General features: G+C 39.8%; 1 protein-coding gene across 1 annotated transcript; it reads right to left on the bottom strand.

The window, feature by feature from the left end:
• Nucleotides 1–1,433: 1,433 nt before the first annotated feature.
• On the bottom strand, nucleotides 1,434–13,011 carry cdr2 (cerebellar degeneration related protein 2). Its single transcript, XM_003229224.4, has 5 exons — nucleotides 12,770–13,011; nucleotides 7,735–7,847; nucleotides 6,162–6,310; nucleotides 5,523–5,687; nucleotides 1,434–4,380 (listed from the first exon to the last, which is right to left on the bottom strand). Exons 1-5 carry the CDS (start codon nucleotides 12,846–12,848, stop codon nucleotides 3,522–3,524), a joined length of 1,365 nt encoding a protein of 454 aa, XP_003229272.1. The 5' UTR covers nucleotides 12,849–13,011; the 3' UTR covers nucleotides 1,434–3,521.
• Nucleotides 13,012–13,017: the final 6 nt, after the last annotated feature.

The following is a 13,017-nucleotide window of genomic DNA, read 5'->3' as shown; positions in this document are numbered from 1 at the left end:
AATGACCACATACATGACCAAGAAAGGAATATTGAAGACTGGCCTATAGTTATTCAATATTGTGGGCTCCAGGGATATTTTTCTTTCAGAAGAGGCCTTACAACCATGTCATTCAGGCATTTTAAGACCCCATCTTGTTGTAAAGTGGCATTAAGCAAGACTTTGTCTTTCAAAGAACATCTACCCTCCCTTCGCTGCCATATTTCAACACGTTTTGACTGTGGAAGCAGTGTTTCGACTGGAGTTAACTCCTCACCCACTCGCTTTGCAACTTGTTAGAATTTTTGCATTGTATAGGTTTAGCACTTACGTGGGTGCAAAGAATAGCTGTGTTATGAAGGAGGTTGTATCATGTTACACTCTTCCTCTGCTCAGAAGATCAGTTTATTTACAAAGAAAATTGTTTTCCATGTATACTACTCCTTTTTAAAAGTGAAAAAGAAATATTTCAAAGGCAGGTCTCAAGAGAAAGGTGTGACCTGGCTTTCGTGCACACAGACAAGTGTTCTCGTTTTTCTTTGGTATTTTGCTCGAGGCAAAAGTCTAAACTTGTTTGGAAAAAGCTTTAGCCAACAAAATTCCCCTTATATCTCCCCTGTTGAACACTTTTTGCCTGACGGTGTACTTTTTATTTTGCCACAAGTGTGTTAACGTCCTTATCAGAACTGTTCCTGTTGTGTGCTTGCAAATCATATCCACTCTATGGCCATCCTAAAGTGATCTGGTCATTGGGTTTTCTTGGCAAGATTTGTAAACAAATTCCCCAAACTTATGAGCACATGACAGCATCTGTATTGATTCATGATTTAGAACAGCTGGAAATGCTTTTACTTCTGGTCCTCTGGGTGTTTTGGACTTCCAACAGCCAATAGTTCAGACATGGGCAAACTTTGGTCCTCCTGGTGTTTTGGACTTCATCTCCCACAATCCCTAACAGCCTCAGGCCCCTTCCTTTTCCCCCTCAGCCCATGCCTGATTTAAGGAATCCTTTTTTGTGCAGGATTCTCCCCTCACCCATCCAGAGATGGTCCACTACACCAGCAGTTTGACCTGATAAGGTCCTGACCTCAGTGACTTTCAACTGAGAATATAAGTGGCTTCTGCTCTAGCATACAATCCGTCACTTATTTCCTCCTGTCACCATTTCCACCCTTGCTATGAAAGCCTGTTTTTCAAGTGAATCATAGTAGAAAATAAGCAGTACAGTAGCAGCCAAAATTATTACAAGAAGGGAATCGTTGGTGGTTAACTTTTATAAGGAACATTCTTTTGTCATGTGAGTTAAGACTAAAAGCTAGATACAACAAAAACATGCTTATCCGTCAGTTCAGGTTAGTTTTCACCTTTGTGTCATCAGACATCAGAAACATCTTGAAGGTCCACAACAGTAACAGCCAGGCTCACGTGTACACACAAACACTAGCAGCACAAACTTAGTTGCTGAAGGGATTTATTTGCCTCTTACAAAATATTTGCAATAGCTTAACGCTTTAAATAACTTTAAATAAGCAGTTTGGGAAGTCTCCCATCTACAGAAAGCTTATTCAAAACAGAACAAACAATCCCCACTTTACACTGAACATAAGGCAGAGAAGTTTGCAAATAGCAGCAATTGAATTAAAGCTGCGATACCATTGGTAGGGGAGGCTCAAGTCTTATTTTTTCCTAACAATTAACAATCATGCATCACTATAGGTACGGAGTCTAACAAATCACCCTTTGAAATGCTGGAGAACTGGTTTTCACCTTCTAATTTTTTTAGCTCCATTATGAGCCAGTCATCTTGCTGTATTGGGGACTTCTCAGAACTGCTCACTAAAGCTGCTGAAGATCTAGAGCTAGAATTTTTCAACAACACCGAGGTGGTTCAACGAGGTTCCCAAACTACACCACCAAGTTCTGCAGCCATGATATAGTATATATTAAAACCTATTTGTTCCCTTTTTACAGCTTCTCAAGGCTTTATATGAAACATTGCCCATCTTCAATTAAATGCATTTTTAAACAATTAAAAATGAACCAAAGGTATTTTAAATCAAGTATCCCATTAGCAGCAATATTAGAACTGTGTGCAGGGTCCACAGTCTTTGGCTTTAAGTCAGAGGTGGGTTTTCTCTGGCCCTGAGTGGTTCTGGATTGTAGCTCCCATCACATTGGTCGTGACTGATGGAAGCTATGGTCCAACATCTACAGAGCCATATCTTGCCCCACTCCTGCTTTCAGTCAAAGCACTCCTCAAATACCTACACCAGACTACATACAGAACAGTTACACCTCGTAGCCCTTTACACAACCTTTGCTACAACAAGAGCAATTCAAGTGCACAGGAGGGATACTTACTTGTTTAAGCTACATCTGACTAAGGCTGCAATAGTGTTTTCTCAGGTTGTGCTCACACATTACTTAGGAAACAATACTGATACGGGCTAAATTAGCTGTTTGAAAGAGGATTCTCATATACTGGTAATTAGTTGTTAGTTTGTGGTGAAATTGGAAAGTATGTATGACAGTGCCTTTTTTTTACTTTAATACATTTAACCAGTGGACTTTATATACCACGATCAGATTTTCAATTCCAATCTTATTCAGATTGAGGTAGTCAAATTCTTTAAGTAACATAAGGTTTTGGAGGGCCTATGGGACTGGGACTTACGTCACATTATGGATAAACCTAGAGAAAGTAGTGGCTTCTCTTCACAGAAAGCATTTTTATTGCTGCTTTCAGTGAAATTAAAAGAGCTTCCAAAATCCCAATGAAGCCTAGAGACAATTTGCTTGCTTCTAAAGTAATTCTGAATTTATGGCACTGGGAAACTTTCAGTGGAGATATTGTAAAGTGTACAAGTCAAAGATTAACATTGATCAGTGGGCAGTTCCTTCCTCTTAATTCCTTATGAATAATTTTTTCCTCTTAAGAGAGAAAGGATTGGATTTTTAGTCTATTTAAGGAAATCAAACATACAATGGATCTGTCCAGAATTGTTTACTCTTCTAAAATTGTATTTCTGATGAAATCACATAATATTCAGTGCCAACATTATATCAGGGATGAAAATAAAGTAGTGTTAGTTTTATAAATAACTTAATTTATATCATGCTTAGTATCTGAATTGCCACTAAATATGAGTTTCTATTTTTCAACACGTGACCACAGACAATCTAAACCAGGATTTCAAGAGTGACAACGCTATACCAGTATACCAATACCAAACTATTGGTTGGCTCTCATATCTCCTGTGTTACTGACCATTGCAGTTATTTGAAACAACTCACCACGTTTTCTAACGAATCAGTGTCAGTAACTGACCCTGAGCAATTTGGATTAAAATATAGTGGAATCAAGCCGTTCTAACAACAAAAAATCTTACATACACCCTGGAAAAATACATACATGCAAGCTTGTGTTTCATATGAAACATTAAAGGGCAATGTCAGGAATGGTTGTTTCCTAATGTAATATTAACATGTACATTCAGAAAGAAAGAGACAGAAAGTAAGAGAGAAAGAAGGGAAGGAAAATGTTAAGGCTGAGAAGGGAAAGATTTATACTTTGCCCGATGTTCATCTATTTCCTGTTTAGTTTTCTTGATGCAGCTGAAGATTTCTTTAAAGAGCAGTTTGTATTCAGGTGGACTACATGAAGATGAGCTGGGTGTAGGCTCAGGTGCTCTAGTACACGTGTCCAATACTACATTTCCCACATTTACATCTTTGGAATACTGCTTTGAGGTTTGCACAGCCTTGTGTTTCAATGACTCTTCATCTATTTGACATTTCTTCAGAAGTTCTTCATACTTGACTTTCAGGGCATTATACTGGGCATCCACCTCATTAAGCAGAGAGATGCCCCTTTGCTTCACGGCTTCTGCCCGCCGAATACAGGTCTCTTCATGGCCTTTGAGGAGGTCCCCTCCTGCGCCACTGGCAAGTATGGTCTCGCTGCTGCTCCTCTTGAGAGCCCGTTTGTCCAGTTCCGGAACAGTTAAAGACAGCCCCTCTGAAGGGCTCTGACTCAGCTCTCTTTCTAAAGAGTCTTTAAAGGAAATAAAAAAGGACTCCGGAACGAGCTTTTCCACCCCATTCACAAATGTGTTTTCAGACTGAAAGATCTGCTTCATTTCTGCCACTTCAACCTCCAGCTCTTCAGCTCTGGCACGATACAGATCAACATCCACCAGCCGCTGCTCAAGATCACAATTCTCCTTAAACATGAGACTGTACTCTTCCTCGATGGTCATCCTCTTCTCTTTTTCCAAATTCAGCTGAGCTTGCAAGAGCGTAACGGCCTTTTTCAGGTTCTGGTTCTCTTCCTCTAGAGGACTTGGCTGACTGTCCATTGAAGTAATTTTTTCCGCAAAGATATGATCGTAAACAAAATACCTGGGTACATATAAAAAGAGCCAATTAAAAACATTAATCCATTTTTCCTCAATAGATACAGTTCATTATAAAATTAATATGGATTATTTCACCAATATGTTCCATTTATGTAGGATGGTTGGCTGTATTTTGTCTAAAGCAAAAGGATCATGCTTTGCTCTTGTAACAGGTTAGAACTGGCCAGTTAAGCATGCCAGAGCTAACCATATAACATAGCTAATCTTCTATAGGCAGGAGGCATCTGGACTGTACTTCTTAGACACTGTTAACTATTGCTGCTATCCTGTCCTAGAATCATATTAAACTCACCTGTCTCAAGCATTTGTAAGTATCGGTATCGAGCCTCTACACAATCTGGAGCAGCAACGTAACTTTTAGACTCCCCAAGTAATACTCATAAAATCACAATACTAATTCCAACGTAAGCATGGAATCATTAATAGGCATCATGCTACTTTATCTTTCAAATGTGTATCGGAAGTAGTAAGGCATCTTCCCACTCATTATCTGTCCCAGAAACTCAAAGTAAAAGCCATTGTGACTACCAGTTGCTGGAAAAGGCAACTATATTGTGAGGGCTTGATGAAAAATACTGGAAAGATGGGAGAAAATATTTGAAGTTAGCTTCCCTTAACACATCTGTTTTTCCAAGTGGTAGATGGCGGTAGAATTAACAGGGAGAAAATAGGAAGCATTGGATGTTTCCTTGGAAAAAAATGCCTTGAAAGGAAGCAGGCTTTTTTTCATTGTGGCATAGATGTAAATGATAAATAGGCTGCAAAGAAGATTATGTGGCCTGAATAGCTACTGCAAAAGAGCAGACCAATCATTTTCAGGATCTTTTTATGAAAAACCTTTATGATTTGCAATTCTACCTGAAAATAATGTTGGCAAAAAGCAAGGTAGAACCCAGAGAAAGCAGCGTTAATGGACTTAAGTTTTAAAAGCTGTCAGAACAATCTATCAGCAGCTTCAGCATTGTGACTTCATACTGTTTTATCACTACCCAAACTTAACATATTATATTGTCTACATATGCTTCCCTTTTCCTTATTAAGTCATACCAGGAAAGTACATTTAAGCTACCCCCCCCCCCCCCCCCGCGCGAAAACAACTAATGTTAGTGTAAGCTTGTGCCTTACTTGCGAAGGTCATACAGTTCCTTTAGACATGGAAAACTGTGAACCGATCTTGGCTGCTCAGGCCTTTCCCGGCTCACGAGGCCTTGCCCAGAATTCTTCAACTCTTCCACTTGCCTCTGGAGGTCATCAATGTGTATTTGAAGACTTTCAATTGTCTCGGTTAGGCTAAAAAAAGGAAAACATGCACAAGAGTACGAAAAGTTGTCAGATTACCTCATGTGGGACATCAAGATTTCTTTTTAATATTAGCTTCTTGGAGAAATGCTTGTTTCAGGTTCTTGATTTTGGCAGCTATCTAATTAGTGGTCCCAGGATCTTACTCCTCCTGCAAAATGAGACTGGGAGAATCTTCACGCCTCCTTCTTTACTACTATAATCCTAGAAAGGGATTCCCCTCTTCTATAATATTCCATTCTGCAGCATTTGGGAGACCCTGCATTCAGATAAACAGGATCTTCAAGTTTTGTTGAACATGGGGGGATGACATGGTGGGAACAAGGTCCAAAACAACAAAGGGAGAGGAGTATAACAATTTAATAAGGCCCTTGATACAGCTATTCTACATAGTTTTCCTTCTGACTATATAGATGCATTGCATGTTGATAAATGACGGGAAACAATACTGCAATAAAACATTACCTTAGTATCTTTTGCTGTGCACCTCTACTATCGGCAACCAGTTTTTGATTAGCATCTTCTAGTTCTCTGGCAGTAACATCAAGCTGCTCATAAACTTTGGCATGTTGATCATTCATCTGACGCAGAAGTTCCACCTGCTTTGTAAGATACTGAAAAATAATTTATGATTAGCTTTCAACCAGCAGTTAAAAGGGCCGGGTTTTTTTGGCTGCTTTCCTTGCATTGGTAAATAATGGCAGAGTAATCTCCCAGTCTTCTATAACTCTGCATAAAAGCAAACATGTTGAATGTTCCTGTTTTTAGCTCTGAAAGCATACTGTTTCTACACTAAAAGGAAATGGAAAGGAGATCAGAACCAGGGCCCAAAATAATGTGATTATGACTACATGGCCAAGGAGGCACTGGACTATATCTTCCCAAGAATGATCTCCTTCCACATCTCCTCTGTGTTGCATGGAAAAACCACATTGTAAATGAAAAGTTTAAGAGATTCCTGTTTCAAACTAAAAGATCCCCTTTGGATGCACCTGAAATAATGCTGAGCAAGCATTTATTTCCACAAGAAAAACAGGCACTTCACATTGTAGAAACAAAAATTACACAATATGAAGTAAGACGGCACCCTATGGCTGATTTGTACTAGCTGATGAAATATTCCTGCTCTCCCCTTAGAGAGAATTACTGAAGGAGACATGTTATTTAATCTCAGTCAGGGTGTTCCTGTTTTGCTTAAATCTGTATGAAATGTAATCATCTTTATTCAAGAAACACAACAGGTTGTTTATAGTTGTGAAAACTGCTTTCAGAAAGCCTTGGATAAGAGGTCTCCTGTATAAGAGCACTAAACCATTAGCTTTAAGCTGCTTTGCAAGAGGCATCTTAGTGTCAAACCCTGGATTTCTATTTCCACTTCACACTACTTAATCTCATGCTCCAAGTAGGGGAGAAAGAAATACACTTGAAGTCTCTCCAATAAGGGGAGAAACAGGAGAAATGCGCCACTCAGGTTGCACAAACCCTATTACAATATCTGAACCCCTAACTCTAGTTTTGTGAGAACGGTTAAATCTGTAAATCTTTTAGATAGCTTAGAAGTTTCAGAGTCCCAACTCTTGTAAGTAGCCTATTGATTATGTAATCAAATCTTATGTGCTTGACAGTTCACTTCATTAAAAAAAAGACTGGTAAGCTTACATTTTTTAGAAGTATAAATTGGGATTACAACTGGATCTAGAGCAACCACCCACAACCTTCACTCTGTGCACATCAGTTAGACACTATTTACCTGTTGCCATTTATAACCAGACTATGAACAACACAGAGATTAGTCAAGGGCAGCATTAGCCAGAACACTAGTGTAACCAGAAGCACATTAATTTTGTCTACCATGTTGAAGACAAGGAGAACACATTGTAACAAAGTAAAAAAAGAAACTTATGCATGCATATATTAACAGGAAGAACCCATATTGAGTGGTACTATGGCACACCATATACCTGGTCTTAGTCATTGCTCAGCATGAGAAAAACAGAGTACTTATAGACACTCTTATGTCACTATGTGGAGTTGTTACCTCTATTTCCTGCAATTGCTCTTGATTGGTCGAATACATCTGCTGTAGGGATGTTTCCAGCTCAGTGTTCCGGTCCAACAGTGTCTTTCCAAGCTCAGCAGCAAGATGGAGATCTAAAATGAATAGTGATCATTTTACCCAATGCCATGGCTAGGTTACCATATTATTTCCAACACATGTTTCAAAACTAAGGAGAAACAAAACTAATTGCGCTTCTGTAGCTTTTGAGAGATACAAATAAGAGTCTACATTTCCCTCATTTTCTTCTTGGGAGTAGTACGAATTTCCTGACTTTTTCTACAACTGGGTTATGGAAGCTGGTGATTTCAAGGTTATCTATTCCAACACAAAAATGCATTCTCAATACAAGACAAGTATTTTTACGCTTTTCTATGCCGAACAAAATCTTTTAAGGGGACATATTTGGTTCAACCAAATATGGAAGCCATGGTAGTCTGATGGGCCAGGTTTCTTGTGTTTTTGATTCTGTTACTTCACTGAAGTTTGGTGTAGACCCAAGTGCTGGCGTCAAACCAGAAAATGCAAGCTATTTTTAAACAAACCAACTTCTGTTGATATAAAGTGTGTGCGCAAGCCTTGCATGCTCAGAAGTTCATTAAACGCTGGTCAAATTAAAACTTGTCCCACTAACTATTATATCAAGCTCAAGGGCATTCCCAGCCACTAGCACCTCTGTTCTTACTGTGAGAACTTACAACACTCTTGTTGCTGAACTATGATGAGAAAAACATTCTAATATAACCCATCAAAGTAATAAGCTGTTTGTAATGTTCTCTTTGAAATTGGGTACATGTGAACAGCACCGTTACATAATTACATTCTTTGTTGTCCTAACTTATTTTTGTAAGTTTACTTTTTCCAATTTTTTAATTGACTGATGAAGTTTACTTCTAGTATCCAAGCATTTTTTCAGAAAAGGGAAGCAGAAAAGATTTTAGGAAAACCATAAGGTTTATTCAAAGCCCTGGAGATACCGAAAACTTCTCTGTCAATCCATCTTAAATTAAATAACTAAAGATTTATTTTCTTTCAAAAGGTAGCTATGGTAAATCAGGATTTAGCATAATCCTTTCCAACATTCTTCAGAGCTGCCATGAATACAGCTGCTGCCATACTTGGAGACAATCACTAAAAGAATGCAGAACTCAGAGCAGTTTAAATGTCACCCTCGAAAGGGGCAACAGCTGGAAATTAAAAAGGACTCACAGCTCCGAGGATGCCTGCCATAGATGTGGGTGAAATGTCAGGAGAAAATGCTTCTGGAAGATGGCCATACAGTCCGGAAAACTCGCAACAACCCAGTGATTACAACCATGAAAGCCTTCGAGAACACAGTGGTGTAACAGTTTAGAGAGTGGGTGCTCTGGCTGTAAAGATCTCTCACTTGGATCTGTATGGTCCAGTTCCAAAACCTTCAAATTGCCAGGAAATGAGGACAAGCTATAAGGCAAGTCCTAGATACCTTTTGAAAAAGGTTCCCCACTTTAAGTATACGCAACTACAGTCAGAGCAGTTTAACTTACAGGTTGTAAAGACATAATCCTAATGAACAAGGAGAAGTATTATATATCATATCTGGTGGAAATATATGTAATGTGAATAGGTACACATTGGAACAGGAGCTATTCTTCAACATCCAAAGGTGAACAAGTACAAGGGTTTCCTGATAAGGTGGCACCCTGTAACCTCCAACTTATGGTGTAAGGCAAAGTCTAATTCTTGGTCCTCAAGGGTGACTAGCACAGAGCTGCACGGTATTGGATTAGCTGCATTTGCTATGAGAAAGATACTCTTTTTCTGCCTCTAAGCCATGGTGCAAGTTAAAGTGGTGACAGCCTCAAGCCCTGTCCTTTCCCCCCCTCAGCCGCTTAAAGCTGTTAGGAATTGTGGGAAGGCCCAGGTTTGCCCATGCCTGATGTGCTTTAAATGTGCTTTTAAAATTATGCCAGGAGCCACCTTTTGAGGTCTAAATAGCTATTAAGTCTTTAAATGACTATCAGAAGTAGAGCACCTCCCTGAAGCATTAGTGGATGATTTCCCTAGAGTGGACTTTTGGGTAGAAAAATCCAAGTTAAAGAGGACTAATTATGAAAATATGAATGTGAAGGGGTGAAAAAGAGAAAGGCCTGGGGATACACTCAAAGTGGAGAGGAACAGGACGTGACAAAGGTGAAAAGGAGCAGCTCAAAATGAGCCTGGCAAGTGGGAGAAATCATGGGATGAGGAGGGTATGTATTTAAGGCACAGGTGTATGGGGCCAGGAGAACTAAATCAGGAAGAGGTTTTTATTGATGATAAATGAATGCTTAAAGTGGAAGTGTAACCAAGATTGTATTTAAAGGATGCATTCAAATAGAGGGGTGTAGCCATCAGTTAAGTTGGGGGGGGGGGGAGAGCTTAGATATAGCTTATGTCTTTACTCTTGGTTTGTAGGTATTTTTAAATTCTTTTTATGACTTGCTGTGATTGTCATAACGAAATATGTGTGTGTTCAAATATATATGTATGAGATCTGGGTTGATACTACATGAAAGACTTAAAATGTACTAATAGAGAATTACTGCATCTGTTAATGGGGGCTTATATGTAGGACTGGGTAAGACTGTCAGTTTTAGTTCACAGATGTATGGATGGGGTTTTTTGGATTGTTTTTGCTCTTCTGTGATTGTTGTGGCTGCTTTATACATATGAAATACAGTAGAGTTTCACTTATCCAAGCTAAACGGGCCGGCAGAACCTTGGATAAGCGAGTATCTTGGATAATAAGGAGGGATTAAGGAAAAGTCTATTAAATATCAAATTAGGTTATGATTTTACAAATTAAGCACCAAAACATCATGTTATACAACAAATTTGACAGAAAAAGTAATTCAATATGCAATAATGTTACGTTGTAATTACTGTATTTACGAATTTAGCACCAAAATATCACGATATATTGAAAACATTGATTACAAAAATGCATTGGATAATCCAGAACCTTGGATAAGCAAGTCTTGGATAAGTGAGACTCTACTGTAGTAATAATAACTTTATTCTTGTATGCCACCACCATCTCCCCAAAGGGACTCGGGGCGGCTTACACACGGCACAAAAGTACCTAATAACAGAACATACAATAAAAATATAAAATGCAATTAAATAAAACAAATAGGCATATGAAGGAAGGGAAAAAGGGAAGGCAAGTAGTGATGGGGAAAGGAAAGAAAGGTAAGGAGGAAAGGAAGGAAGGAAATAAGGAAGGTAAAGAGGAAAGGAAAGAGATACAGTAGAGTCTTGCTTATCCAATGTAAACGGGCTGGCAAACGTTGGATAAGCAAATAATGAGAAATTAAGGAAAAGCCTATTAAACATCAAATTAGGTTATGATTTTACAAATTAAGCACCAAAACATCATCGTATACAACAAATTTGACAGAAAAAGTAGTTCAATACACAGTAATGCTATTTTTTTCGTGTCAGGAGCAACCGGAGTTGCTTCTGGAGTGAGAGAATTGTCCGTCTGCAAGGACGTTGCCCAGGGGATGCCCGGATGTTTTTGATGTTTTACCATCCTTGTGGGAGGCTTCTCTCATGTCCCCGCATGGAGCTGGAGCTGATAGAGGGAGCTCATCCGCGCTCTCCCCGGGTGGGATTCGAACCTGGCAGCCTTCAGGTCAGCAACCCAACCTTCAAGTCACAAGGCTTTTATCCCCTAGGCCACCAGAGGCTATGTAGTAATTACTGTATTTACGAATTTAGCACCAAAATAGCATGATGTATTGAAAACACTGGCTACAAAAATGTGTTGGATAATCCAGAATGTTGGATAAGCGAGTGTTGGATAAGTGAGACTCTACTGTAATGAGGAAAGGAAGGTAAAGAGGAAAGGAAAGAAGTAATGAGGAAAGGCAAGAAAGGTAAGGAGGACATTTAAGGAAGGAAAGAAAGGAAAGGAAATAAGGAAGGAAGAAAAGGAAATGAGGAAAAGAAGGGAAGGAGGTAAGGAAATGAGTAATTGGGAAAGAAAGGAAGAAAATGGCAATGAGGAAAGGAAGTAATGGGGAGAGGAAACAAAGGCAATAATGAGGAAAGGTAAAGAAGAAAGGAAGGAAGAAAAAAGGAAATGGAAGGAAAGAGGTAAAGTAAGGAAAGAAGTAATGGGAAGAGGGAAAAAAGATAAGGAGGAAAGGAAGAAAGGAATGGAAGAAAGGAAAGAAGTACAGAAGAGTCTCACTTATCCAACACTCGCTTATCCAACGTTCTGGATTATCCAACGCATTTTTGTAGTCAATGTTTTCAATATATTGTGATATTTTGGTGCTAAATTCGTAAATACAGTAATTACTACATAGCATTACTGCATATTGAACTACTTTTTCTATCAAATTTGTTGTCTAACATGATGTTTTGGTGCTTAATTAGTAAAATCATAACCTAATTTGATGTTTATTAGGCTTTTCCTTAATACCTCCTTATTATCCAACATATTCGCTTATCCAACGTTCTGCCGGCCTGTTTATGTTGGATAAGTGAGACTCTACTATAATAGGGAGAGGAAACAAAGGCAATGAGGAAAGGTAAAGAAGAAAGGAAGAAAAAAGGAAATGGAAGGAAGGAGGTAAGGAAAGAAGTAATGGGAAGAGAGAAAAAGATAAGGAGGAAAGGAAGAAAGAAATGGAAGAAAGGAAAGAAGGGTAAGGAAAGGGAATGAGGAAAGGATGAAAAGAAAGAAGTAGTGGAGAGAGGAAACAAGGCACGAAGGAAAGGATGGGAAGAAAGGAAAGAACGGGAACGAGGAAAGGAAGAAAGGAACGGAAAGGAAGAAAAGTAACGAGGAAAGGAAAGGCGTTGCGAGGGAAGACAATGAGGAAAGGCGCTGCAGGTGAGGCGGCGGCGGAAGGAGCGGGTGCCGGGCGGCTGGTCCCTCTCTCTCCCCTCAAGGCGGGCCCGCCCTCGCCCTCGCCCTCGCCCTGCCTGACAGGAGCCGGCAAGTGGCCTCCTTTGTTGCCTTCCTTCCCTCAGCCGAACTCACCTTGCTGCAGGTCCTGCTGGTCGTACCAAGGCTCATCCTCGCGGATCTCGAACTCCTCCACCAAACTGTCGGTCAGCATCGCGGAGAACAGCCACAGCCGACGCCTCCTCCGCGCCTCTTGTTCTCCTCAGGCGAGCGAGGTTTTAAAAGCCGCCTCCGAAGTTTCCCGAGCGCTTCCGGCTCTGCCCGAAGGCCCCTCCTTCCTCCCTTTTTCCCTCCGAACAGCAACGTGGCAAAGGCGCTCTTCA

Source organism: Anolis carolinensis, unplaced genomic scaffold, assembly GCF_035594765.1.
Source record: "Anolis carolinensis isolate JA03-04 unplaced genomic scaffold, rAnoCar3.1.pri scaffold_13, whole genome shotgun sequence".
Classification (NCBI taxonomy): Eukaryota; Metazoa; Chordata; class Lepidosauria; order Squamata; family Dactyloidae; genus Anolis; species Anolis carolinensis.
This window is presented reverse-complemented; position numbering and strand designations above follow the sequence as displayed.

Coding starts and splice junctions, on each gene's coding strand:
- cdr2 (XM_003229224.4), bottom strand. CDS start 12,848: ATGCTGACCGACAGTTTGGTGGAGGAGTTCGAGATCCGCGAGGATGAG. Junction 7,848..12,769: donor CCAGCAGGACCTGCAGCAAG/GTGAGTTCGGCT, acceptor TATTCATTTTAG/ATCTCCATCTTGCTGCTGAG. Junction 6,311..7,734: donor AGCAATTGCAGGAAATAGAG/GTAACAACTCCA, acceptor ATTATTTTTCAG/TATCTTACAAAGCAGGTGGA.